The sequence below is a fragment of the Desmodus rotundus genome, chromosome 12 (genome assembly GCF_022682495.2).
Source record: "Desmodus rotundus isolate HL8 chromosome 12, HLdesRot8A.1, whole genome shotgun sequence".
In the NCBI taxonomy this organism is placed as follows: domain Eukaryota; kingdom Metazoa; phylum Chordata; class Mammalia; order Chiroptera; family Phyllostomidae; genus Desmodus; species Desmodus rotundus.
The window spans coordinates 42,739,497-42,766,691 of record NC_071398.1 but is presented as its reverse complement, the minus strand read 5'-3'; the positions used below and the strand labels follow the sequence as shown (position 1 = coordinate 42,766,691).

At 60.6% G+C, this 27,195-nt stretch overlaps 3 protein-coding genes across 7 annotated transcripts; 2 read left to right on the top strand and 1 right to left on the bottom strand.

Moving 5' to 3' along the window:
• Positions 1-761: 761 nt before the first annotated feature.
• On the bottom strand, positions 762-17,076 carry BLOC1S3 (biogenesis of lysosomal organelles complex 1 subunit 3). Of its 2 annotated transcripts, none has more exons than XM_045202923.2 (2): positions 16,866-17,076; positions 762-4,024 (listed from the first exon to the last, which is right to left on the bottom strand). In XM_045202923.2, exon 2 carries the CDS (start codon positions 4,013-4,015, stop codon positions 3,416-3,418), a length of 600 nt encoding a protein of 199 aa, XP_045058858.1. In that variant the 5' UTR covers positions 4,016-4,024; positions 16,866-17,076; the 3' UTR covers positions 762-3,415. The 2 variants fall into 2 exon arrangements, with proteins under 2 accessions (XP_045058858.1, XP_053771413.1); XM_053915438.1 differs by lacking the exon at positions 16,866-17,076 and adding an exon at positions 4,394-4,490.
• Positions 3,996-16,177, top strand: TRAPPC6A (trafficking protein particle complex subunit 6A). 2 transcript variants are annotated; one of them, XM_024569475.4, is made up of 6 exons: positions 4,430-5,007; positions 13,233-13,300; positions 13,445-13,562; positions 14,119-14,202; positions 14,356-14,449; positions 15,127-15,298. In XM_024569475.4, the coding sequence occupies exons 1-6, from the start codon at positions 4,918-4,920 to the stop codon at positions 15,156-15,158; spliced, it is 486 nt and encodes a 161-aa protein (XP_024425243.2). In that variant the 5' UTR covers positions 4,430-4,917; the 3' UTR covers positions 15,159-15,298. The 2 variants fall into 2 exon arrangements, with proteins under 2 accessions (XP_045058856.2, XP_024425243.2); XM_045202921.3 differs by lacking the exon at positions 14,356-14,449 and having other exon boundaries at positions 3,996-5,007; positions 15,127-16,177.
• A 112-nt stretch (positions 17,077-17,188) lies between the features above and the next one.
• NKPD1 (NTPase KAP family P-loop domain containing 1) lies at positions 17,189-25,360 on the top strand. Of its 3 annotated transcripts, XM_053915436.1 has the most exons (5): positions 17,189-17,244; positions 17,949-18,148; positions 18,985-19,392; positions 21,470-21,601; positions 23,035-25,360. In XM_053915436.1, the coding sequence occupies exons 2-5, from the start codon at positions 18,049-18,051 to the stop codon at positions 24,903-24,905; spliced, it is 2,511 nt and encodes an 836-aa protein (XP_053771411.1). In that variant the 5' UTR covers positions 17,189-17,244; positions 17,949-18,048; the 3' UTR covers positions 24,906-25,360. The 3 variants fall into 3 exon arrangements, with proteins under 3 accessions (XP_053771411.1, XP_071076212.1, XP_053771410.1); XM_071220111.1 differs by lacking the exon at positions 18,985-19,392; XM_053915435.1 differs by lacking the exon at positions 17,189-17,244 and having other exon boundaries at positions 17,339-18,148; positions 19,047-19,392.
• The last annotated feature ends 1,835 nt before the right edge of the window (positions 25,361-27,195 follow it).

Genomic DNA, 27,195 nt, shown 5'->3' with positions numbered 1-27,195 from the left:
CGGATTCCTCACCAGCAAACCTTTTAGGTAGGGATTTGATGTGAAAATTTAATGCCACAATAATGTAATTTAAAAAATGTTTTTTATGTCCCTTCCCTGAGACCAAACCTCAAACTTCCTACTTCCCCTAATGAAGAGCCATCTCGATTGAAATTCATCTGAAGAGGACCCAAATTTAAAACATGTTCCGATTAGTCTTGGGGCTCATTTGCAAACGGGGTTGCATTACTACTAAGTGCAGAACTCATAGGCAGTGTCTAGAAAAGGAATAAACCCTTTTTCATCCATAGCCCAATTCTCTTTCCTTCTTATTCTCATTCGCCCTCTCTCTCTATAACAAGGAATCAAACCTGTAACAGACTCTCTTAAACAGCAGGGTGTTCTTACCTTTCCCTCCTCACCATGCAATACGCCAGTCTTACTTGTAATCGAAGGGAAGTTTGACTCAGAAGAAAATCAAATCTACCAGTGAACTCTTCGGTGACTCCTCGCCGCCCCGCTGTCTCTGACCCGCGCTCACAGCAAGTCCTGCTGACGTTGTCTGGTTTACAGGGGTTGCCTCCGCTCCACCTTCTTTTCCATCCCTTTGCATCCTGACTTGCAATTTCTCTTGGCAGTTATGTTATGTTTAGGGGAGACGATTACCACAGACTCCCACACCTCAGGGATGTTGCTAGTCTCCCTATTTCCCAAGTTCTTTTTAAGTTCTTATCTATTGATTTTAGAGATAGAGGAAGGGGAAGAAAGGAGAAAGACATTGATTTGTTGTTCCATGTATTTATGCATTCATTGGTTTAGTCTTTTTTTTTTTTTAAAGATTTTATTTTTTAGAGAGGGAAAGGGAGAGAGACATCAATGTGTGGTTGCTTCCCACTCGCCCCCCACTAGGGACCTGGCCCGCAGCCCAGGCATGTGCCCTGACTGGGAATCGAACCGGCGACAACTCTTTGATTTGCAGGCTGTCACTCAACCACTGAGCCATACTAGCCAGGGCTCATTGGTTTAGTCTTGTATGTGCCCTGACCAGGGATGGAATCTGCAACCTTGGTGTATCGGGACCACACTCTAACCAACTGAGCTAGCTACCCGGCCAGGACTCCCCCTGCCAAGTTCTTAAAGCTTATGCTGCACCCTTGTTCAATATATTGATGATCTCTTACTCTGTAACCAGATCAGGCAGGGTGGCATTACTCGTGTCCGTCATTCTCCCTAAGGCACTAGCTGAAGGGGCCATAAAGCCTCCAGATCTAAACTTCAACAGGTGCAAACGGTCACCTACTTGGGACGTGAGTTACCTCAGGGCACAAAAAAAATTTACCCCCCCAAAACACCTTAGTCAATTGTCTTTCCCTCTCCCCCAAAAAGCAGTTATTAAAATCTCCAGGGGCAGAGGGCTATTGCCGCCAATGGGTTTCTATTTCCGCTGCCCTTGCTAAACCTTTATATGCCCTCCTCCCAGATGCTACTTAGAGCCAATTTCCTGGTCCTTGGTCACCTTCTTCTGTTACTTAGATTACACTCCCTTCTGACTAAGGGCCTTTGCCTATGCTGTTCCTCCTGCCTGCAACTCTCTCCACTCCAGTTTCATCTATTTATACCTTTAGGGTTCAACTCAAACTCACTCATCGCTTCCCCAGCGAAGCCATCTGACCTCCCCCATCTGCCTCCCCAGACGAGGTGGCCAGAGGGCAGTTACACCCTCATGAAACTCATGGACCTCTTTATGACACTAACCACAGCGATGGAAAAATTAAAACTATAAGTCATAATTATTAAAACTACCCATTTACTTATGAGAGTATTTTATTAATGTCTGTCTCTCTCAGTGGACTGTGAGCTCGGTGAGGGCCAGGACTGGCCGTGGCACCCAGCGTGCCCGGCACGGGACAGACACAGAACAGGCGCTCTGCAAGCCTACGCCAACAGAATACAAATAAATGCAGAACCAGGCAAAAAACAGACCTCTCGGGGCCCTCACTGCCAGCTACAGCATCACCTTCCACAGGCCGGGCAGGAAGGATCCCTCTCTTAGGACCCTCATTTCTCAGAGAAATCACTAACCAACCCACCCCAGCACAGGTGGAGAGACAAGAGGAACTGACCATGCGGTAAATGTGCGTTTTAATGAGTCTGCCATAGAGTTCTCTCCCCCACTCCTCCATGTCCGGGATTCAGATCTCAGCTTTAGGTTGGGACGAGAGTGGGGAGGGGAATAAATGTGAACGAGACTGAGGGATTAGGGCTGTGGCCAGAAGAAGGTACAGAAATCCAAGTCCTCTCGGCATCCAGGGGTCAACACAGTGAACCAAGTCCATGCGTGGGGTCGCCATCTGCAAAGCGGTGTCACTGCCTCCCAAGCAGCGGGGCCTCCGTCCTTGCGCCCTAAGTGAAGGGCGCCATTATCCGCCCTGGAGGAGGGCGGATCAGCAGGAGATCCATTTTGTATCTGGAGGTCAGGCACAGAGAGCTACTTTGGCCTGGAGAGGGCGCAGCGCCCACCTACTTGGGTCTGGCTGAGATGCCATCTTGAGCCCCGAGGGTGGGGTAGAGGACCCCTTGGGTCAGGAGGTAGCCCCATCTCGGGCCTGATGACAGAAGCCGCAGCGGGTTTCCGAGGCCCAGAAACAGGCAGGTAGTATAGGCTGGATGGGAAGAGCAAAAAAGAAGCAAAACCAATCCTAAGGGTAAAAGGGGACCCAGCAGATGAGATTAGGAAGGGGCTAAACCCAAGGAGGAGGAGCCAGGAGCTGGCAGAGCAGGAACTAAAACTAGGAGATGGAAACAGGGACAACCCTGGGGGCGCAGAAAAAAGGTCCCCCCAGGCAGACAAAATTCCAGAAGTGTAGCTAGAAGTGGAGGCGAAGCCACGGGGGTGAAGGAAGGTTCCAGAGAACCTGGCCAGGAAGCTCGGAGCCTGTGGATGCAGTACCCAGCAGAAGTGCGGTGTCTGTAGGGAGCGGGGAGGATGGCAACCCCAACAAACAGATGCTGGTACTCCTGTGGGAAGTAGCATCAGCTCTTGGGAGCAGAAACCAAACTCAGAAAAGCAGAGCGCAGGGAAAGGTGGGCACAGTGAGCACCAAGGGCGGAGACAGATCAAGGAGGGGCCCGTTACCCAGGGTCTGGAGCCAAGCCTCAGACACAGGACGCCAGGAACCAGGGAGAAGGGCCAGCAACGTGGAGGAACCAGACGCAAGGGGCAAGTCAGAGCACCATTGCTCCACCCACCATCAAAACACACACACACACACACACACACACACACACACACACACACACACACACACAGAAACACATGTGCGCAACGGGGGTGAGGTTAGCCCTGAGGGTGGCAATAGTATGGGATGGGGGCTATACAGTGTACAGAGACAGGTCACAAGTATTCCCGGGGGACGCAGAGTCAGGGGGGTCACGGCTAGGCCCTCGGTCCCGGGTCTTGCTTGGGCTCGGTCCCCGGCACGCCGCGGATATCGGGTAGCAGGCAGCAGCTGGCCACGATGTCCAGGCGCTCAGCCAGCGCGCAGAGGTCCCCCCGCGCCAGGCGCACGCTGTGGGCGGCCGCCAACCCCGCCGTCTGGGCGGCCGCTAGCCTACCCGCCAGGGCAGCCACATCGCGGCCCGCCCGGCGGTACACGCCGCTCACGGCGGCCGCCACGTCGTGGTCCAAGCGCGCCTGGCTCTCCGCCAGCCGGAGCTGCAACAGCGAGAGCGCAGGGGCGGCCGCTGGGGCCTCCTCGGTACCCCAGGCTTCCCCGGCCGTTTCCCGCTGCACCACGAGCGGGGGCAGGTCCCTCGGTGCGGCCGTCGGTTCTGGCTCCGCATCCGAGTCGGTCTCCGCGGCCTCCCCGGCCACCCGCAGCCCGGTGGGGCGGCCGCGCGTCGGGCCGGAGGGTCCCAGGTACAATTCTTCTTCCGACGAGGACGCAGAAAGCTCTGAATCTGTCTCGGCCGCCTCCCCCCGCACCACCGTCTCGGGCCTCTGCGGCGGCCTCCGCCGACGACCCTGAGACGCCATGGCGCCGAGCTAGAGAGAAGAGCGAAAGCAGGGCGTAAGAGGCGGACGCCCGGCGGTAGTTAATAGGCGCGGTTTCTGGAACCCCTGGCCCTCCTCTATCTTAGCAGATTCGTCATCCCCGCCGGCGACGATCCGGGCTATGGGACCCCAGCCTCCTCAGTGTACTTCTAAGGAGCAGGACCAGTTTGATCAAGACTCTGAGGCCGCAGCTCCCAGAATCCCAAACTGTCTTTCCGATTTTGCCTCCTAGCAGAGGCTACATCCGGAAGCACAGAGCCTCCTCGAACCGCTTAGGGGGCAGTGCCAGGGTCACAGGAGGGACAGTCCAGCGGGACTCGGAAGGGTGCCTGGAGGGTAGGCCAACACCGAAGACCTTACCGGGTCTAGGAAGCTCAGAGCCAGCGGAAGGCACTACCCAGCGGAACTACGGTGTCTGTTCGGTAGAAGCCTCAACCAATAGGGCAGCAGTTTGGGCGGGTGTTGGCCAATCAGATGGGCCGCTCGGCTACCAACCGGGAAGCAAGCCCTCAAATCCAACTTTGTGGGCGGGTGTGAAGAGTCTTGTGAATAGAGGTGCGACCAATAGAAAAGTGTTTTAGCTGGCGCTTCCGGGTTGTGCCGCGAGGCGAGAGGACAAACAGGCATTTTAAAACAACAATTTACGTCACTGGTAACCAGTGATTCGGCCAGTGGCTTTGCTAGAGGACTCGAAAACTTGGAAGGCAATCTCCCAAGTTCACGCGCACACCACGTGAGCCCGGAGGAGGAAGGCGGAGCTACTCTGAAAGACCAAAGAAAGCATGAGTAGGCGGGTTCACATGCATGCAGGAGGAGGAGCTAGTTCACCCGGGCCAATGAGAGCACAAAGCGCTAAGCTGTAGTTAAGCGCGCGTGGCAGACAAATGGTGGACGCGGTTCTGTTCGAGTTTCTACATACGGAGATGGTGGCGGAATTGTGGGCGCACGAACCCGACCCCGATCCCAGTCCCGGGGTGAGCACCAGGCTCTGGGTGGGGGAGCAGGAGGCGCGGGTGGTGGCAGGAAGGAGGGATCTAGGTCACAGGGAGCACCGAGAGCGCGGTAGCGGCCGGGATCGAACTCCGGCCCCGCCCCTGCCTCGCTGGAAGACCTGGGGCGCTGGCTTCCTCTTCTGTAAAGTGGGGGGGGGGGGGGGCAGCTGGGCTGGCATCGCTGGTTACTTCTAGAATTGAGCGAAATGACTCGAGGGAAGGTCTGATCTCAAAGCCTAGCACAGAATAAGCGGGCAGTAATTATAGTGATTACTGTGTACTGAGGACTTCTGGCTTGAATCCCGCCGTCGTCACTCCCTAGGTGTAAGAGCCAGTCTGTGCCTCAGTTTCTTCCTTTATAAAATGAACATCATAACAGCACCTAAGTGTCAGAATGGGACATTTATTAATTCAACGCTTCTTGAACGCCTATTATATCGCAGGCACTGTTTCAGTGTTCTTGCGAAGCTTACATTTCAGTGGGGTTGTCAAATAAACAATAAATAAAACGTGCCACCAGCTAGTGGAAAGTTCTACAAAGAAAACTTAAGTAAAATCAGGGAAGGAAAAGGTACGGAGTGGTAGATGATGGAGGAGAGCATTTCAAAGGAAGAGAAGGGAGGAAGCAAGCCCCAGGGATAAGCATGCCAGGAAAAGGTACAAAACCCGGAAGTAGGAGCATGCTTAGCATTTTGGAAGTTGGTCCTCATAAAGTACAAACAAGCTCAAGCTTTAAAGCTCTTAGCGCAAACATGGGAGCTCTTGGTGCAAACTCTGTTACCCAAGAAGAAAGCGGGGCAGGGGAGAGTGGATGCTTAATAAATGGGGCTGTGCTCACTTTTTCCGTTATTATTCTTACTGTGATCATCATCGTGTATATGCCAGACATTGTCATCGGCTTAGGTTTTCATCCCAGTTTAGGGGTCCTAAGGAGGCTGTTGCATGGTAGGATCTCAACACAGTTTCTTCAGAGTTCATTCAACACTCGTTAACTAAAACCTGCAAGGTGCCAGGCCCGGCTGTTGACATTGGGATTAATGCAGTGAACCATGCACAAGCCCTTGCCCTCCTGCAGCTTGTGTTGTAGTGGGGCGGGGGTGGGGGGGGGGACGGAACAGGCAAATAAGTGAAAGGCGTAAAATGTATAGTACACTGGGGAAATGCTATGCGGAAGAAAACGCATGGGACAGGGAGTGTGCATTGGCCTGCATTGGGGATGGGGGTTGCAACGTCTCAGCAGCCCATCTGCCCTGGCTTTCAAGCCAGAAACTCAGTGGTCCCTGACACCTGCTGTATTTCCATCACCTCCATCCCTCAGCCAGGCCCTGCCCATTCTGTTGTCTAAATCTGTCCCCTCTCCTGCCTTGTCCGGGCTCCCTCCTCTTCGCCCCTGTACCAGGCTCCTCCCTCACCTTCCATGACTTCACTGTGTTCCCACTCACTAATCCTTCCCATCTTGGCTGAAGTGGCCCTTCCTCAGAGAAGCCTTCCCTGAGCCCCCGGAAGTCAAGTATCTGTGATACAGTCTCACAGCCCGCTCCCCAGTTTTCCCTTGGTAGCCCTCACCACACTCGAGAGGTAGATATCTGAGTTATGTATTTGTATGATCCTTTGATTCACATCTGTCTCCTCTGTCGGACTGTGTGCTGTGTGGGCTGGGATCAGGTCTGTGTTGATCACCATATAGTAGGTCTTTTGCACATAGTAGGCCCTCTGCATGGATTTGTTGAGGAATTGGATGCAGCCCCTGTGCTGAGGAGCATGGAGTGGGGGACTGGGATTCATTTAGTCGCGTGACCTAAAAATAACACCTACCACGTGTGAGTGTTTCCTATGGGCTTCACACTCCTAATTTCGTGGGATCTTCCTAACCATGCACAGACATCGGCATGACCCTCCCCCTCTGCAGATGAAGAAATGGAGGCTTTGATGGACAAAGTGCTTGCTCTCAAGCCGCAGAGTCAGGAATGTAACTGGGCCTCCCACTTCCAAAGCCCGTGCTATAAACCCTGGCCTGCATTTCCCACAGTGCGCCCTCCTCGACCCGCTCCTGGAGGATCTTAATGAGTTTCTGTGGTCAGGCAAGTGTGGGAAGCACTGGGTTACCCAGGTTTGCTCCCCAAAGGCTCTCAGAGCACCTGAGTCCCAGTGGCCCTGTGCCCGCTGCCCCTGGCATGCCAGTGCTGGGGCCCCGCACCGGAGGCTGCTGCAGAGCAGGACTGGGCCAGGGCCTGGGCGGCAGGCTTCGGAGAACTCCTGGGTGGTTCCAGGCTCAGCCGAGGGTGAGAACTCTGGCAGTGCCCCCACATCCCTTCGACCCGGGAACCCCATTTTCCAGGGGCATGTCGTGGGAAACGGCTCTGTTTTCTCTGGGTCCTGTTTCTTTCGCTCCCGGCCCCTCCTTTCTCTGTTCCTCCTGTTCTGATCCACCCGCAGGCCTCCTGTTTCTTGGGTGCTGGTGGTGTCCCCAGCATAGTATGTGATCGGATTTAGTCCTCAGAACAGCCCTCTGGCGGGGGGACTGAGGTGCTGACCAGGACGGGCCTTTCCCGAGCCACACAGCCGCGATCAGAGGCAAAAGCAGGACTCAGGCTTCCAGCCCCAAACTTGTCTGTGGCATCCAGTCTGCCTGCCAGCTGCAGAACTCCGTGAGGACAGGGATGGTGGCTCATTCACCTCTGTCCCCACAGCACAGTCCTTCTGTGATCTCCGTGTCCTGCCTGGTGGTTTGTGGCTGCTGAATGGAATCTCCTGACTGGTTACAGGTGGAATGGAAGAGCTGGGAGGTCAAAGGGCCTTTGTTCCCAAAGCAGGAACAACTCAGGGAGGAGGAGGCTGTGGTTTCTCTACCTCAGAAGCTTTAAAGATAAAGAGAGCCTGTGGGCAAAGGCCCGAATTCCTGTGAAAGCAGGTTGTGAGCTGTCCTCTACTCCTGTGAGAGTGCTGGCCAGTGGCCCAGGAGCAGCCATGCTTCCAGGGCCTTCATTCCCCCAGGCCCAGTGAGTGCCCAAGCTGGCCGCTTCTCTGGGCAGGGCCTGCGGTCTGTGGAACAGCTATTAGTTCCAGGCTACCGCCTTCGAAACCTGCTGGGTCCTGGGTTCCTGGCAGTGCCTTGCAGGGAGCACCCCGCGTCTGAGATGGGGGGGTGGCTGCGGGGTCTCTGAGTGCCCGCTGGGGAACTGGGGCTCTGACCTGGGGGCCTGGGAGCCTTAGCGGGCTTACACTGAGGTGTGCTGGGCTCAGATTATTTTCGGAAGACCTCTGTGGCTGCGTGAGTTTTGCGTGAGTGAGACTGGAAGGAGCCTGGGCGGGAAGGGCTGCTGCTGCTGCAAGAGCCCAGAGCAGAGGTGTGGGCGTGCCAGCAGTGGGGCGGGGGCGGAGGAGGTGCTGGGCGAGCTCGGGGCGGGAATGGGGGAAGAGCCCAGGGTGCAGGGGTGGGAGGTATGCTGGCTCTTCCCCGCTCACTCGTTCTCACTCACCTGTCTACTCCATACCTTTTTGGGGTATTCAGGGGCCAGTCTCTTCCCCCTCTCCCAGTGGTTTTCTTTCTTTCTTTTTTTTTCTTTTACTTTTAGAGAGGGGAAGGGAGGGAGAAAGAGAGGGAGAGAAACATCAATGTGTGGTTGCCTCTCACACGCCCAGTTGCGGGAACCCAGCCCGCAACCCAGACATGTGCCCTGACTGGGAATCAAATCGGTGACCCTTTGGTTCATAGGCTGGCGCTCAGTTCACTGAGCCCTGGCTGGGAGGTGCAGTTGGTTGGAGTGTCTTGTACACCAAAGGTTTCAGGTTTGATTCTTGTTCGGGGCGCACGCACGAGGCAACCAATCTGTTTCTCTTTTGCATTGATGTCTCTCTCCCACCTTCCTTTCTCTCTAAAATCAGTAAACATATGTCCTCAGATGAGGATTTTAAAAAAAACACAGGAACCTGAGCTGCTCTTCCCTGGCCCTCCGCCTGGGTCTGCACAGACTGGCTCCACAGGCGGGGGGTGGGGGCAGCCAGAGTCCTGGCAGGTGAAGAGACAGGAAGCAGCCAGGCACATAGCCCCAGCCCGACTGCCGCCTGCTTCATTCTGGAGTGTTCTGGCTGTCCTCCCAGTCAAGTGGTCAGGCTGGGACGGGACAGGGGGCTTGCTTGGTTTGCTGTCTTCTTTCATGCTGCTCAGCCCTGTGCAGAGTGAGCTCCTCCAGCCCAGCGTGCTTTCCCCGCTCCCTTGGATCACTTCTCTTCCCGTCTCGGTCCGCACGGGTCTTTTCGGAGCTCAGAGGAAACTGAGTCTCTCCCACGTGTCGTACAGCTTTTCTCTGTTTTTGCTGCCTCAGGTGTTTTCTGGACAATCCGGAGGCCTTATGTACCTTTGTCTCTTTTTCAGCTCCCTTGTTAACAGATGTTTATTTTGGCCACCAGCTTTCTCATTTCCAAGAACTCCCCTTTGTCTGACTGTCCCGTCCTCCCAGCGCCCGTGCTGTGTGGTGACTGCGTAGGTGCGACGCCGATGAGGCCGCTCCGAGGGTTCCCCTCTGGTCCTGCTTGCCCGGTTGCCTCTCGGGTGCTGTTGTGTAAACTTGCCTGAGTGGGCGTGGGAGCCCAGACGCCCGTGGCTCTGGGTGGGTTCCAGAGGGTTGGCCTAATGGGAGAGTCTGCCTTGCCCTCCCTGGGAATAGCGATCACCCCCTAGGGCGGAACCTCACACTGAGTCCTCTGTCCGGGACAGGCTGTGACAAAGGCTGGTGAATCGGCTTCTGCTTCCTTCCTCCTCCTCCGCCCTCTCTTCCTCAGTCACCTGCTCATCATCGGCCCTTCCCTCCCCACTGTCTTCCCAGTCCTTTCTCATTCTCCTCCAGATGCCCCCACGCCCAGTCTTTTCAGTTCTGCAGACACTTCATTGGTCCCTGTCGGTAACGACAGCTGGGGAGAGAGCTGTCACAACACCACTGTGACGGAAGGGAAGGGCGGCAGTCAGCCCCATTTCACTGGGGAAACAGGCCCTGGGCCATGGGTGACTTCGCCCAAGGCTGCCCGTCCAGTAAGTGGCAGAGCCAGAATTCAATCCCAGGCCCTCTGAAGCTCACTGAAGGAAAACAAACGGTGGAACCCTTTCTGAACCTCCCCCTGCCCCCGATCCTGGCTGAGGACCCTGCTGACTCTCGGGCCGCCCCCTCTCCGGGCTGCTGTCCTGGGTGGGTCTGAGGTGCCTTTCCACTCGCTCCCTCTTGTGCTCCACTCTCCCCACCACTCAGGCAGCCTTTGTCACACAGGGAAAGACGGACCCGCCTCATCCTCATCTGCAGGGGCCACTTCCCCTCCCCTCCCCTCCCGTCACTGTCCCTGCTGTGAACAGTGGCCTAAGCTCCATTCTCCCTGCTTTTTCCTGCCTCTGGCCTTTGAACGCACCCTCAAAACCCAGGAGTCCTGGGTACCCCCCCATCACGCTGGAAGCCCTCGGGCTGTGTGGCACTGCACCCCTGCCTCCTCCAGCAGCTCACTTCCAGAAGGGAGGTGACACAGTTGGGCCACGTTCTGGCTGCTGAGGTGCATCGCCGCAGAACAGAGCGCCTCCTTCGTGGGGCTTTCCTCCCGCCAGGGCCCCGCCCACCGGGCTGACCGGTGCAGGGCCTGTGACTGGCGGTGGTGCTAATGCCCCCCCAAGCCCAACGGGGAGCTCTCAGTGCACCAGCTCCTTTAATCCGGGAGGACCCTGGGGAGGGGCACTGCCAACCCTGTTCTCTTTCACACATGAGGAAACTGAGGCACGGGGCAGCTAGCCACCGCCCAGTCCCACAGCTGGTCTGGATAGGGGCCGATCCTCACTGGGCACCTGTGTCCCTCACCGTCGCTCACAGGCCCAGCTCATCTCCCACGTGTCTTTAGTCATCAGACCCCACCACCACACACACAGGGCCCTCCCCATGTGGCTGCCCTGCGGGGCCTGGGGAGAGCCCCACAGGTGGTACCCGCGAGCACACCCCTGTTCCCGCAGATGGAGCACAGAGTGGTGGGCAAGGGCCAGTGTGCCCAGTGGCCTGGCTGAAGAGGGCGCACCTGGCTTGGAAATTCAGGTGACCTCTGCTCAGGCCTCCCCACCAGGCAGGCCTTGGCCCTAGCCACCAGCCTAGGGCCAGGACAGCTGGGGTGTCCCAGCCACCCACCCATCGGGCCATCTAGGCTTAGGAGACAGACCTGCCCAGGTTTGAAAGACCTGAGGCCGAGGGTGCCGATGGCAAGGCTCATCTCGCCACCTGAGCCCGTGGTCGGGTGTGAAATACGGCCCACCTCACGGGGTTGTTACAACTAAGCAGGAGGGTCCGGCAGAAGTAACGCCTGTGGGAGTGTGGGTGGCAGGGTAATGATACGGGTGTGACCATTCACAGTTTTAATTTGAACATTTCAGCTAACATGTCACATGGTGTGCTCGAGCGTGACATTGTTAGGTTACAGAGTCACACGCTTATGATTTTGTAATAAAACAGGGCATCGCTGGTGCTGGGCCCTCTATAAAGAACCCGCAGGTAGTGCGTGCACGCATCCTGCCCTTCACCCGGTCAGCGTCTGTTCCTTAAGGGCCTCCCTCCCAGGTGCCAAGGCCTGTGTTGGCTGCTGAGGGCCGGCCTGGGTCCCCACTCAGGGACAGTGCAGTGTGGCGGCACTGGCATTGCGGAATGCCCTGGGATGGGTGATGAGGAAGGCTTGCGGGAGTCGGGCGGCGGGATGGCTGGGTCCCAGCAGGCCGCGTGGAGCCTGCCGAGGAGGCCCGACATCATCTCTGCAGAAAAAGCCCTTTCAGCATGCAGCGGGCTCCATGGTCGTGGGGGTCCGAGAGAAAGCTGTAACGGTCATTCTCGAGGGAAGGTGCTGGCCGGAGGGGAGGCGGGGAAGGGTTGCAGGGGCTCAGGCCTGGGGACTGCAGCCTCCTGAGAGGGGCCAGGGCCCCTCTCCCCCGGGGTTCTGGGTTCTGGGCTCCACCCCTGAGCTTGGGGCCTTAGGCCGCCCTGGTATTTCTGGTGCCCCAACTTGGACCTCCCTCTGTGGGTGGAAAGGGGCCACATATTCCCCCGAGAAGCTCAGGGGAGGCCTGCGTGTCAGCCTTAGAGACTCAAGAGACCTGAAGTCTGAACATAAATGTTCCCAACAGAAAGCCCGTCACGGGGAGTAGTCACGCCCTCTAGGCCTGCAGAGGCCTTGACAAGAGTCGTCTTTACCTTTAGAGTAACCCGATGTCTCCACAGTACTGGGTCCCCCAGGGCAGGCCCACTGCACCAGAGCAGGACCCAGAACCCCTCCCTGTCCCCTTGTCGCCCAAACAGCACCTCTGCGTGCTGTGTTAACCCCCCTGTGCCCACCAGTGTAAGAAGTGTGTGTCTCCGTTTTACCTTTTGTCCAGTCTCGGAGATTTCACTCCTCCTCCCGCCCTCCGCTGTGCCTTCTCCCACCCCCTAAGTCTACCACCCACGGATTTCACATTCGCTCCTTGTGCCTCCTCCTTTGAGTCTGACGTGTGAGAGAAGCTGCAGAAACTCTCCAGAGCATTCTCCCAACGCGCTGAGATTTTACTTCCCAGCAATTGTCACTTTGGCTCAAATAAACTAAAAACATCTCGGGACACCTCCCCCAACCTCTCCGGCTCACCTGCATGCAAATTGGGAGACTTTGCCCCTCCAGCTTCTCCCCTTCCCTCCCAGCACTGCTCGGCCTCTCCCTCTGTGGGACCCTGGCCTGCCCTCCAGAGTGCCGCCGCCTTTCCCAGCTCCCTCCCCAGAGTCCCTGCCTGTCCTTCAGGCTTGGTGGCTGGCGCTTTAGGACCTAAGGGTGACCCTTACAGCCCCCTGCTGGCCAGGCCAGGCCCAGGCCGCGCTGCCACAGGAGCCCTTGCACAAGCAAGTCACCCTGACTCCTGGGGTTTCGGGAGCGCTGCCTCCCGGGGAGTTGCGCTGACATTTGAGTGATGGGAGCTCTCAGGAAAGAGCTGGCGCACAGGTGAGGCTGAGTGTGGGGAATCGCCCCAATTTTTCCTGAAGCAGGGGAGAGCTGACCCTGAGGGCCGACGGGTCCACGGAGAGGCAACACCAGCCTGCCACCCCGCAGGCCTGAGCCAGTCCTGGCCAGGCAATGCGATGCCGAAGCGGGGAGGTCCCCTTGCGGCCGCTATACTGGATGGCTCCCACTGGAGGTGGCCGAGCACCCGAGCCTCCTCCCTGGCCTTCTAGGAACAGAAGATGAACCTGTTGGCGCTGGAGAGCATGGGCTTCCGCGTGGGCCAAGCCCTGGGCGAGAGGTGAGAGCCGGTCCCTCCTGGGCTTTCCCACCCCAGCTGGACATGAGGTGGGGGTGGCATGGCTCCCTGCAGGAACTAGGCTGGCTTCCCCTCCCCACCCTGGCCTGACCTGGCCTGACCCAAGCATCTGCCACTGCCCCCAAGGCTGCCCCGGGAGACGCTGGCCCTCAGGGAGGAGCTGGATATCCTCAAGTTCCTGTGCAAAGACCTGTGGGTGGCCGTGTTCCAAAAGCAGATGGACAGCCTCCGCACCAACCACCAGGTGTGTGCCCTGCCCAGCGGCCGGTTTCCGGCTGCAGATGGAGCTCCTGAAGGGGCCCCGGCCGGGTGTACCCCTTAGCAGCCACCACCGTCCTTGGGGAGGCCGCAATAGGGCGTGGCAGCTATTTCCAGATTTGCCTTGAGCCTCCCAGGACGAGGCCCCTGAGACGGCAGAAGGCCTCGTGGCTGGCAGTCTCTTGCCTCGGTGACACCGCCTGTACCAACCTGGTCCCATTGGGTGTCCACACTGTGTCGGCCCTTTCGGCCAGCCGCTTCTCAGGCCAAGTCTGCCGCTTCTCACCACAACCTGGGGAGGGAGGAATTGGTCTGCCTTTTACCCCAGAAGTCAGCCAGCCAGAGAGAGGGGCAGGAGCAGCACACCCTTGGGTGATTCCAGGCCCAGCAAGCCTGTGGGCCCTTGTGTAGCTCTGAAGGACGGGGCCCTGACTGCAGTGGTTTTGAGGGATGGATCCTTCCAGACGTCCCGGCTTCCCCCACCTCCAACCACAAATGCACAGGCCTTGCCCCAAGACCCACAGCCTCTCCTCTGCCCCCAGGGGACCTACGTCCTACAGGACAACAGCTTCCCCCTGCTCATCCGGATGGCCTCGGGCCTGCAGTATGTGGAGGAAGCACCCAAGGTAGGGGGGTGCTGGGACACACCCACACCTCACTTCTCCTGCTTCCCCGGACCAAGGGGTTGACCCCTCTGTGCGGCGCGAAGCCCACCATGGCCCTGGTCCTGGGGTCGGCCTCCTCCCTCTCCCTCAGTGACCTGTGCCGCCCGCCCCCAGTTCCTGGCCTTCACCTGCGGCCTCCTCCGCGGCACCCTCAGCACACTGGGCATCAAGAGCCTGGTCACCGCCTCCGTGACATCCCTGCCAGCCTGTGAGTCATGGGTGTGGGGGGGGCCCTGCCTTCCCCGAGTGTGGCGGGGGCTCCAAGCTCCCCTGTCCATACTCTGTGGGCTGGGCCACTGAGCCCCAGTTTTCAGGTAGGGAATTTGAGCCCCTGAGAGCTTAAGTCACGTGCCAGGCCACAAAGTGGGCACAGCCCACCCATGCCCCTGGCCCCGGAAGTCCCCCAGCCTGCTTCCCCAGCATGTGCCAGACCGGAGGAGAGAACCCTCCGTGAAGCCCTGGTCGAGTGGTCTCGAACGTTCTTCCCAGCACGAGAACCCAGGGAGACATGGAAGTCACCCGAGTGGCTCCAAAGGCAGCCAGACCCCATGGGACCCGCAGCCTGTGTGAGGGGCTGTGCTGACCCCCAGGGCCCTCCATCAGACCGGCCTGCACCCTCCCTCCCGCAGGTGGTTTTCCCTCTGCCCACGTGGTTAGGGCCTGAGCAACACATGCCACCAAAGCCTGTGGCAGGCCCTCCCCTGCATGCGTGGCCTCCATGCCCCAGTCACACAGGGCCCTGGGACACAGGCCAGGTGGGCAGGAGCATCGCCCCATCTGCACAGCGGGCTGCCCTGTCTGTTGGTGCAGGGCCTGGGCAATCCAGGGGCTTCCTGCCACCCCTCAGATCCCAGCCTCAGGCTACAGCCAGCCTCTCTCTTCCAGGCAGGTTCCAGGTGGTGGTCCAGAGACCCTGAGGAGCCCCAGCCCATGCTGAGTCCTGCCCCGGGCTGCCCGGGAATCCCGGGCCCTGGGAATGGCGAGCAAGGCGGGCCGTCCAGCCACCTGGGGTGTCACACGTACTCAACCAATGGGTGCCAGAGGGGGAGGTGGGGGCATCTGGGGTGGGGTGGTCCCAGCCACCATTGGGCCTAGTGTGGAGAGACCCACATCAGGCACATCACTCACTGCGCAGTGCGGAAGCTCAATAAAGGTTCTGTCTGGAGACGGGTTCGAAGTGGCAGATGGCATCTGCAAAGTGACTGTCACGTGGCCTGCAGGGCCAGGGGGCAGAGCAGCCCTCATTGCCCCCCTTTCTGGGCCCCCCTTCACCCCAAGTCCTGAGTGTCAGAGCCTGCCCATCAGTTTGGGGGGAGGCGGCCCCCGTCCTGGCAACCCCACCCTGGTCAGCAAGCATGGGGCCACCCTTGGCCCCTTGGGGCCCACAGAACGGACCTCCCCCTGGGGAGCAAGGCCGGGGGTGGCCAAGAGTGGGAGTAGACAGAAGCGGGGACAGGCCAGACACCCTCGTTCCCCCCACACACACACACATACATACTACACACTTCACGTGCCTGGCAAACCAAAGTCGTACAAAAGATGGGCCCTGCCCTCCCGCACCACCTCCTCCCTCCTTGACATTCGGAGCATCTGCAGCATCGCACACCTGGACTGCCCGGGCCCTGCTGCCCCCTGCCCCGTGTGGGCGGGATCTGCATGGGACGAAGGTTCCCCTTGTTTACAATATCCCTGGAGCGCAGGCCCCTCCGCCCGTGCAGAGTCAGCGCAGGCACGCTGCTGGGCCCCGCCTTGGCCCACACGCGGAGCGCTGCATTCCCTGGCCTGCCTCCTCCGCGCCTCTGCACGTGCCCCACACTGGCCCAGGCCTGGAGCCTCTAAGCTTAGGGGTTCACCCTGGAGCTCCCTCCATGCACAGGCTCAACCCCTATTGGAACAGACTGCAGAATTGGAGGGTGGGGAGGAGCAACTCGAAGGCCTGGGGATGGAGGGACAGCCAGGCTCGGGAGGAGGGGAGGGTCAGTGTTTGGGCTCCCCGGGGGGGTGGGGGGGTGGGGGGGGGCCGCCCTGCAGGGCAGGTTTCCTTCTCTGCCCTGAACCCTGTTGTCCTGGCTGCTGTTCCATGGTTGCCTCCCCCATCCCCATCAGGTCCCCTGAGTCCCTGGCAGCCACTGTTTGGTAGCACAGGGAGCAGGGCCCCGGAGAGCAGAAGTCACTGTGGTACCACGCCCCTCTTGTCCAGCCCTGCCCTCACCTCTGGAGGAATATCTTCAGGGACCAACCCCTCCCCCCCCACCTACTGACACAAGCCACTGAGCCTACTTTCAAAGTCCTGCCATGTGACCCCGCAAGACCCTTCACCGCAAAGTGAGCATTCCACCCTCTGCCCGGCGTGACGAGCAGGAACGGGGTGAGTGTAGGGAAGCATGCATGCCGCGTGGGGCCCCCCCGGAACCCTCCACAGCGTGTGCTGTCATTATGTGCGAGGCATGTCGAGCAGCCTGGAAAGTGGGTCAGTCGGTCCCCAGCATGTTAGCTGCTGCCATTGCTATGCGCCACGCTCTGCTGTGGGGACTCCTCCTGACAGCCACCAGAGAGAGGTAGGTGCTGACACCGGCCCACTCAGCAATGAGGAAGCCGAGGCTCAGAGAGGTGAAATCACTCACCCAACGTCACACAGCTGGACCCTAGAAGAACTGGCATCTGAATCCAGGATTGCGTCTTGGCTTGGCCTGGACTCAATCCCTGCCCTGGCCTCCTCCCTCCCCGAGGCGGAAATGCCCAGGGGTGGCCCCGCAGACCCTCCAGCAGGTCCCACACAGGCCGGCACCGTGGCCAGCCATCTCCATCCCTGACCTCAGGTACTGTCCCCACAGTCCTCGAGAGCAGAGAGCACGGGGACAGGGCTGGCAAGCTGGGGGAAGGAGTGGGGGAGACTGGGCGGGCAAACCGGTTGGGCCACTCAGTTCCCACCTCCTGGCCTCTCACCAGTTGGGCGGCGGGGCTGGCACAGCGCTCGGTGGCTCGGCAGGGAGCTGCCATCAGGTACGGGGGACCCCAGGTCGGGGGGGGGGGGGGCAGTGGGCAGGGGCCACACACCTGGCCCCAACCCTCATGGAGCCCCAATTTTCACCTCAATTTCCCCCACCCACCCCCAAACAGCATCCCTCCCTCACTTCTGCTCTCGGTGCCTCACGTTCTAAAGCTGGGGCACCCCATCTCTCCCTGAGTTTGCTGAGCCTCTGCCCAGATGGAGCCTCCCGCTTACATTTGCTCCCCGGTATTCCCCTCCAGCCTCTCATTCAGTCTCAAGTGGACCCAGCCCTGAGATTCAGCCATTGCATGCTCCCACCCCGCCCCCCGCCCCCCTCTCGCACTGGGTTCGCACTGGGTTCTTGTCCCTCAACCGGCGCCAGCCCCCACCTCCCACAGCACATACACCCCCATGCCCAGTTCTCCCCTAATTTTACCCAGCTCCCCACCAGCTCCCAGCCTACATCTGCTCAGCACCCTCCATAGTCCTGGCCTCTTGGACACTCCCAGGGCCTCCCAAACACCCCATCACCGAACCCTTGGGAATCTCACCCACCCCAAACCAGCCCCCAACCCCTCTCCAACCTCCTCCGTCTGGCAGCCGAGACCCCAGCCCCGACCTGTCACTTTCACCCTGAAGAGCACCCCTGCCCCCCCACCAGGTGACCTGGGTTACCTGGGACCCAATGTCTGGGATGGTCTCTCCCCTGTCCTAGGTCACAGGTGTCTGCCCCGGAAGTGTGCTCTTGCTGCCAGTGCCCAAAGGGGCGGGGCACTCACGCATCCTCTCTGCCCCGGAGCAGGCCCCCCGCCACCATGCACCAGCACTACACTGTCCACTTTGCCAAGGGCATGCTGCCCCCCCGGGGCTCCCCCGAGAGCTACTTCTTGGACCCAGAGTTGGGGCACAAAAAAGGTAGGGGTTCAGCTTGGAGGGGGGTCCTGGCAGGGAGAAAGGGGGCTGCTGAGTGGATGGGGGAGTGGGAAGAGTCCAGGCCCCAGAAGAGAAGTCACCTGAGCTCTCCTGTAGAGGCATCTGCAGGTAGGGGGACAGCGGGGGTTGGGGGGTGTACCACAGACCTGGGGGCTCCGAGCTGGGAGCCTGGGCTGGGGATGTCAGCAAAGGAGGCCCACCTGGCCTTCCCCTTCCCCCAGCATGGGAAGAATTCTTACTCCCCAAATCACCAGGCCCGTGGGGACCACCCAGAGGGGCCGTGTGGTGGGAGGGGGAGAGAGAAAAGCGAGCACCCCCCAACTGAATGTGAATGAGGTGGGGGCCAGCTTCATGGGGTGACCTACCCCTTCCCAGGGCAGCCCCCTTCCCACCAGCCTGGCTGGAGCCTGGATGCCAGGTTCCTCCCCCCACACACCCATCTTCCCCATCCCTGCCCTGTCCCCTCTCCACGGCTATCTCCTATCACTCTGGCCTCCTCTGGACCAACCCCAGGCCAGCTGCCCATGGCTTCCTGTCACCCATGGGGGACCCTCAAGGACCAAGGAGTGTGGGGTGGCAGGGACTCTGGAGGTCACCCCCCTCCAGCCCCTCATCCAGCTAAAGCCCGGGCCCTGCACTCCCTTTGCCCCCACCCATGGGGACGCATAGGCCACACCCCCTCCTCATCGTCTCTCTGATGTCTCCTGGGCCTGGGCTGAAAACCAGCGCCCCTCCACCCAAAGACCCCGCCTGGTTCCTGCCGGTGGCCTCCGGGGTCAGGGACCCAGGCCCAGTCACCCCCACTTCCTTCCTTCCAGGATGCTGTCACCAGTGGTGCCCGGACCCAGCGGCCTACAGGCCCTGTCCTCCGCCCTCCCAGGTGCGGTCACAGCTGGCCTACCACAGCCAGCAGGGGGTTGTCCGGGGCTGCCACCGGGGCTCCCAGCCCCCTCTCCTGCAGCAGCAGCAGCAGCAGCAGCAGCAGCAGCGGCAGTGGCAGCGGCAGCGGCAGCCCCACCCCCCAGCCCCCAGCCCCCTGCGGCAGCGTCTCTGCCCTGTTCCCAGCGCCCAGAAGGGAGTGCCTCCAACTACCTCCGCCCCCGTGGGACCGGCCTGCGCCCCCCAGCCGCCCACTGCACCCACCTCAGCACCCATCACGACCAGCAGGGGCCCAGCCCTGCCTGCCCCAGGGGCAGTCTGCGGCCCCTTCACCTCCTACAGCTCCGGTGCTCACCCTGCCTGCCTGGGGGCTCTGACCCTGCCGCCTCGCTTCCCGCCTGGGCCTGGGTCTGCGAGGGCGCTCACCCCTGACCCTGGGCCTCGGGGCAGCCACTCTGCTTCATCTGTTGGGATCTGAGGCTTTCAGGCTAGGCCTGTCCATGGTGCCTCCATCTTGGGCTGGCCAGGGGCCCGGGCCCATTCCCTTGCTGACTCCCTTGCTCTGCTTTGTATCTCCCTGGCTCTCCCCTCCTGGCCCAACAGGCCGGAGAGGGCATAGGGCAGGGGCGAGGAGCTTGCCGGCCAGCTCTGGTGTGGGGGAGACAGTACAGTGAGCAGCTGTGGTAAGAGGTAGGGAGTGGCGGCGGGGGGAGATGGAGAGAGCATCGTAGCAATGGGAGGGGTCCAGCCATTCACTATTGATTCATCCACTCATCCGCTGGACTAGGTGTTAAGCCCCTGTAACAGGTGCCAGGCTCTGCTCTGGGGGGGACGGAGGGGGGCGGCACAAAGGGAGCGGGGCATATGGACGGCTGCCCTCTCAGCTCATGCAGCATAGACGGTGGGGGAGGCGTACGCAGGAGACGGTTGGGGTCAACACAGCAGGGAGAGGAGAGGGGGAGCCTGGGGTTTTCAAATTAAATAGCGTCATCAGGCGAGGAGGTCTCGTTAGGTGACATTGGAGCAAGACAGGGCAGTCCCCGTGAGTAAGTGGCCTCGGGATCAGCAAGAGCAGACTGTGGGGGGCAGCGAGGAGGTCAGCGTGGCCAGAGCACGGGAGCGAGGGGAGAGGGTGGTGGCTCAGAGGGTGGCGGGGGGGAGCTGACTGAGGATCTATCAGCAGAGGGGACCGACCGTGGGCGGCGAGGGCGGACATGGGAGTCCAGGCCAGAGGTGCTGGTGGCCTGGCCTCAGAGGGAGGTGGTGACATGTAGCTGGTTGCCAACTCTGATTAGAAGATAGAGCAGCAGCTGAGTGGGAACTGGGGCTGCAGTCGGCAGCAGCCGTGTTACTGGAGCCTCTGGGCTGCAACGCTCACAGAGAAGCGGGGGTTGAGTGAGGTGAGGCCACCCAGCCATCAGGAAGAGTGGGAGCAGATCCGTCCTGGCTGACCCCTCGGCTGACCTTGTCCCGCGTCCTCCTCTGACCCTCCCTGCTGAGCCTCCAGGCCCAGCCTTGGCCCTTGGCAAGGGAAGGGCCCTGCAGCCCACAGGCATCTCTGAAAGATGGGACCTACGACCCCCCCCGCACCCCACGACGGAGCCCTGCCTTTCTGGTGCCCCAACTCCAGGTGTTTGCGTGTGGTGCCAGGGCCTAACCCCAAGTCGGTGGCCGAAATGGCCGTTCCAGACCAGACCACAGCGTGACAGCGGGCCCGTCCCTGGCTGGGTCCTTTGGTTCCCATGCCCCCAGTGTCTGTGCCGCCCCGCGCCTAGTGGCCAAGCTCTGCCTGGGTCCTGCAGAGGAGGGTGACAGGGCAGGAACCAGAAGGCAGGTTTGCCTGGGCGCAAAGCAGGCTCAGTGACTGCGGGCGTGGGGTCAAGGGGAAGGACAGAGGTCAGGGTCAGGGAGGACAAGAATCTGAGAGGAGCCTGGTCAGGGCAGCCCCGCCCCCGCGGAAGCCAGGCTAACAGAGTGGGCAGGAGTGGACACTCGGCACGTGGAAAGCAGAGCCTTAAGCATCCAAGGGCCTCGAGTCTCAAGAAGGGGTCACAGGATTTTCTCAGGGGGACACTGGGCTGGTGGCTGAGCCTCGTGACTGGAGACCGGGGCAGCCAAGTTGTCACAGGTCTGTGGGCTTGGGGGCAGGGGAATACAGTTTCCCAGCCTTCGCCTGGTGACTTTGGGGTCAGCTTATCCTGGGCGGCCCGGTGGGACACACCTGGCCCTGGCTGTGGCCACAGAAACCTCCGTCCACCAAGGTTTGATCTGACTCACCGCCGGGAGGGGGATGCTGCTGCTGCAGAGAGGGGCCGAGAGCGGGTGCTCTGGAGGGTGTGGGAGAGGTGGGAGGAGGGTGGTGCCCCGCCAGCCTCATTGACTCAGTGTCCCCACCTCTACCCCCTCCCCAACCCTGGCCCCCAGATATCCTGACAGAGGATGATGTCTACTGCAGCTGCCTGGCCAAGACCCTCTGCCACGTGCCCGTGCCTGTGACCGTGGGTTTCTATGCCCCCTTTGGCTGCCGCCTGCACCTGATGCTGGACAAGATCACCGGTGAGGATCCGTGTGTGTTGGCGGGGAGGGTACAGGAAACGGAGCCTCTGGTGCCTGCCCAGCCCCAGGCTTCCCCAAGACCCACTCGCCCCTAAGGTCAGCCCACCGCAGTCCAGATGCCCCTCACTCAGCCTTAAGCAGGTGCCTCCTCATGCCCACAGCCTGTGCCCCCGGGTCCCTGCCCCAGTTTCCTCTCTGGCCTCCTGGCTTCTGGTCTCTCCCCGCTCCCCTGCCAAACCCTCTCCAAGGAATCTTTCTAAAATACATGTCTATTCCTGTCATTCTCCTGCTCAAAAGCTTCCTGTGGCTCCCCAGCACCCTAGGGAGGAAGGCCATATTCTTCAGAGAGGCTGCAGGCTCCTGCTCCCCTTCCCCACCCCAGCCCCATCCCTTCTCCTCAGCTCTGGCTCAGGGCCTGGTGCCCTAACACATAGGTGTTACCTCAAGACTTGGGCTGAAACCTGGTCAGGGTCCACGATGGCTCGGACCTGGTTTCAGACCCCGCTGGAGCTCAGCCCCCAGCCCCAACTGTGGCCAGGAGGGCTGGAGGTGACTCATCTCCATGTGCCCAGGCCTGGTGTGAGCACCTACTAAACAAGTCCGTGCCTGCCCCATATTGTCCCAGAGCCACACACGGGGGCCTGGGAGGAGGAAAGATTTGGCTCTAAGGAAAAAGAGAATGGCATTTGAAGTGCCTGCTCTGTGCTAGGTGACTGACACATTCCCAGTCCTTTATTCATTCATTCATTCATTCATTCATTCACTAACCTCATTGCAGACAGATCCTGCCCCCAGCCTCTCATGATCTAGCCTTCAAACACTCCCCCAGCACTTCCTTGGTGACCGAGACAACCAAGGCCCTGTCCTTCAAGGGCTCCCAGTTCAGAGAGGGAGACACAGCTGTCCCCAGTGACAATTCAGAGTGGGTGAGAAGACGCGGAGGGAGAGGATGGGGAGAGCCATAGGGTGCCCAATTCAGCTGGAGAATCAGAGAGGGCTCCCTGGAGGAGGAGACAGTTAAGCTGAGAGCTGGAGGAGGAGGAGGAGTAAGCCAGGAAAATCAGATCAAGGCTCTATCCTTGCTGCCCAGCATTTGTCTTCCTCAGAACCTCGCATCTATTCATTCACCCCTTCGAGCCTTCCCTGCCCTCTCTCTTCCTCTTCTTCGGGGCGGGGGGGGGCTCTCCTTATGTACACTCCTGACCCTCAACTTCACCCTCAGACCTTTCCCAGTCCAAGCCTGGCTCCAAGCCTTTCCCTCCGCACTTTTACACACCTGCCCCAGCTGTTTCCCTCCCGCCTGAACTACCAGGACCTGTCCCTGCCCCAGCCCCGCCCCCAGACCAGCCCAGCCCGTGTAGGAGCTCCGCCCTGGGCCCCAGCCCTACCAGGCGTCTCTCTCGGACCGACCTCGGCGCCCTCCGTCCCCGCAGCGCTGATGGAGCAGGAGGCGGCGCAGCGCGAGGCGGAGGAGCTGCAGCGTGTGCAGTGGCGGCCGCGGTCCGTGAGCCGCTGGGGCCTCCCGCAGCTGCTGTGGTACCTGGTGTTCATGCAGCCGATCATCACCGAGGTGCACCTGCGGCGCAAGAATGTGAAATTCCTCTTCATCCGCTTCAGCGCCTGGGAGTACGAGGGCACCGACAAGCTGTGGGCCGGCCTGGTGACCACGCTGTGCGAGGGCATCCGCCTCCACTATGGCGCACTGCCCTTCAGCGTGTACTCGGTGCTGGGCAACAAGGCGGTCACGACGAAGGGCTTCCGCCAGCGCGAGTGGCACTGCCGGCGCCGCGTGTGCCTGGCGCTGGTGGCCCTGCTGGTGGCGCTGGGCTTTGGCGTGGCCCTGCTCTACCTGTCGCTGGGCACCCACGCGCTGAGCCACAGCAGCACCGACAACAACGTGCTGCGGGTGTTCGGCGGCGCGGCCACCACGCTGTCGGGCTCGGGCCTGCTCATGGCCGTGTACTCGGTGGGCAAGCACCTGTTCGTGAGCCAGCGCAAAAAGATTGAGCAGCTCGTGTCGCAAGAGAAATTCGGCAGCCAGCTGGGTTTCATGGGCGAGGTGAAGAAGGAGGTGGAGCTGGTCACCGACTTCCTGTGCTTCATGGAGATCTACCAGCGGCGCCGGCTGCGCGTCGTGCTCGAGATCACCGGACTGGACACCTGCCGCTCGGAGAACGTGGTGGGCGTGCTCAACGCCATCAACACCCTGTTGTCCGACAGCCACGCGCCCTTCATCTTCATCCTGGTGGTGGACCCCAGCATCATGGCCGCGTGCCTCGAGTGCGCCGGCTCCATGAAGGGCACGGCCGACAACGGCTACCTCTTCCTCAACCGCACCGTCACGCTGCCCTTCTCCGTGCCCATCATGGGCCGCCGCACCAAGCTGCAGTTCCTGCACGACGCCGTGCAGAGCCGCGACGACCTGCTGTACCGCGAGATGACGCACCAGCTGCGGCCGCTGAGCCCGGGCGCAGACGAGGGCTCGCAGCTGCTGGCGGTGGAGATGCAGGAGGGGGCCAGGCTCACGCAGAGCCACATAGACGCCGAGGCTGCGCGCCGCATCCAAGAGGCACTCTTCTGCCTGCACGACGACCGCGACTGCCTCTACGAGTACGTGGCCGACAACTTGGTGTCTATGCGGCGCATCGTCAACACCGTGCCCATCACCGTGCGCCTGCTGCAGCAGCAGCAGCGGGACTTCGGCGGCCCCACGCCACGCCAGGCCGTGGCCTGGGTCGTGCTCGCCAACCAGTGGCCCTGCCGCCTCAGTTGGGCGCTGCAGTGTCTAGAGGACCGGCAGCAGGCCGGGGGCGCTCCGGAGGCCCGCGCGCGCCTCTGGGACGTGTTCCGGGACAGCAGCCAGGAGCTGCACACCATGACCAAGCCGTTGCACAACGTACTCGACCTGGACGGTGACCCCGAGCTCTTTCAGCGCTTCCTGAGTGAGGACTTCCCCTTCTCTGTGGCTGAGGCGCAGACCCTGCTGCGCTGTACGGTCAACCTGGACCACTCCATCCGCCGTCGTATGGGCCTCATCCGGGCCCTCAGCACGCTAAAGACGCCCAGCCCGCCCAAATCCCCAGCGGGCGATGCCCCCCGCGCTGCCCACGGAGCCACCCATGCCTCCCAGGCTGACCGTGACACTAATGGAGCTAACCAGAGTCCTGGGGCGGCCCGGTCAGGCCACTCGGCGGGGCACAGCCCTGCGCAGGCTAGTGAAGGCCGCCACTCCCGCAGCGAAGTCCCCCACTCCCGAGTCAACCACGCCTCCCACGCTGTCCTCGGGGCCCACAGAGTCAACTAGGCCTCTGGGGCGGCCAGGTCAGACCACTCTGCGGGTCACAACCCTGCGCAAGGCAGCGAAGCCCCCTACGCCCACAGTGAAGTTCACCCTCACAGGGAAGTCCCCCACCCCCGCAGCGAAACCTCCCATTCCCAAGACTTGACCCACCAGAGGAAGCCCAGACCAGTGGCTTGCTTGCCCTGCGCTTTAGGGAATCCAACCTAGGGGTGCCTTGGATGAAGGACTCTGGGGCCAGCAGGGGGCAACAGTGCCCCTTCTACCCAGGTGTGGATGCTTGTAGGGGACCAGGCCTGGGGTCCAGTGTTGGGCATGAGGCTGGTGCTGGCCACATTACCCTGGTGAATCGGTGAATCTGTGAGCTGACGAGAGCTGTTGGCAGCAGCTAACAATGAGACCAGTATCAGAAAGAGGTGCCAAAGGACCGCTGAGAAACTCAAGTTCAAGTGCAATAAAGGAAGGTGTGAAAGCCTTTGACTGGTCTTTAGGCCCTGGTCTTCCTGGCTCAGCAAGAGCCGGGAGGACCAGGCCTGCCCTGTTCTGCCAAGCCCATTTCCTGCCCAGCGAGTCAGCAGGTTGGCTGGCGTCCCCAGGGAAGGGGTGGGGGAGAGAGGGGGCGGAGGTGGGGTGTGGGAGAGGCCGAGCAGGCAGGAGGAGGAGGGATGTGTTGGGATGTGTTGCATTGCATCGTGATGCAGAGTGCCCAGGCCTCAGGGGATCCAGGTCCTTGTCCCCAATCCCTAACCCGCACTCCGGTGGGCAGGGCAAGAGCTGGCATTTTCAAGGGCAGTGTCTGAGGTGACCTCAGCAGGCTACTCCACTTGCAGTGTGGCTCTGCCCCCAGCGTAATTCGTTGATTAGGCCTCCCTGGCATCTCAACCAGCTGGATGGGAAGCACCGCCTCCCTGGATAAGTAACTGTCCAGGGAAGGCTGAGTTAGGGCCACCTGAGGAGCCCCTTGGTGAAGTCAGGGATGTTGAGCAGAGCTGGGGACACACCTAGGCCACAGAGCCAGAGCCAGGGCGAGGGGAGGGCTATCCTAGGGCTAGACTCGGCCTGGCGGCCACCACCTTCCCTCCCTCCGGTTGAGGTGGGAGGATGAGGTGTCACTCCTTGGGGCAGCTTCCCATCCATTCCTCATTGGTCACATAGCTACATGCTCAGGCCCGTGGGACGCCTGGCCCAGTCCAGGGTGCGAGGGCAGACCAACAGGGCATGGCTTCTGAGCCAGGGCCCTGAGGGCCAGAGGGAGCCTGGAACTCTTTGAAGAGGCCCACCCTCACGCCCTGCAGCCTGGTGGGGGTGTTGACCTCATTCCTTAACTTTAGGGCTGGGCGCGACCCCCCAGGGCCCCTGGCCAGTGACTGTGCCACAGTGGGTGCAGGGCAGAGCTAGCCTGGGACTATGACAGGAGATGCAAGGACTGAGGTGCTGCTTTTCACTCCTGGCTCAGCTAAGCTGGCGGAGTAACCTTGGCCTGCTGGGAAAGGTTCCCATTAGCAGGGGGAGCCCACCCACCAAGGAAGCCCCCTTGGAGAGGGACACAGGGGTCCTCGTGATCCTGTTAGATCAGCGTCTCTGTGGACATGCTATTGGGGCCACTGTCTGTCCCTTCCCTTGTCCCCTCCTTCAGCCCATATGACTGGGGCTTGTTTCTTACCACCTTGAGTGCAGGTGGAAAACACGGGCTTCAGGAGTAGGGTGCTGCAGGGGGCAAGACTAGGTGTCCCCCCAGAGCAGGACCCCTGGCCCCAGGAAGGAAGAAGCTGCAGACCCGTTACGGGGTACAGAGCAGTGGCCAAACTTGCCCATTTAGCTTGGGCTCCGCGTGCCTGCCAAAGCCAGAGTTTGGGAGACGGTGAAAAAACTAAACTGAACGGTTGGAGTGGCTGCGTGTGCCCCAGCTGGCTCCCTGTGCACCAGGATTTTCCGTCCCCTCTGGAGCTTTTGCTGGAACTCGCACCCACGGAGCTAGTCCTCACCGAGAAAAAGGGAGTGGAAGTGATGCGTGCCCCTTGCCCACCGGGGCAACAAGTTGGGCAGCGGGTTTGCCTTTCCCACTCTGCTCCCCCATCTGCCTGCTGGATGCAGGGACCCTGAGGCCCTGGCGGGTAGCAGAGCTGCAAGAGGGAGGGGCCTGGGTCTGCCGGTTGCCATTCCAAACACCCACGTGGTGAATATAAATGCCCGGGTCAGGGCACCGATATTTTTGAGATTGGATACACCGGGCCAAGCGCAGACTCCTTGCATCTTCACGAGCTACAGTGATGCTGGGCTGGCTGAGGGCGAAAGG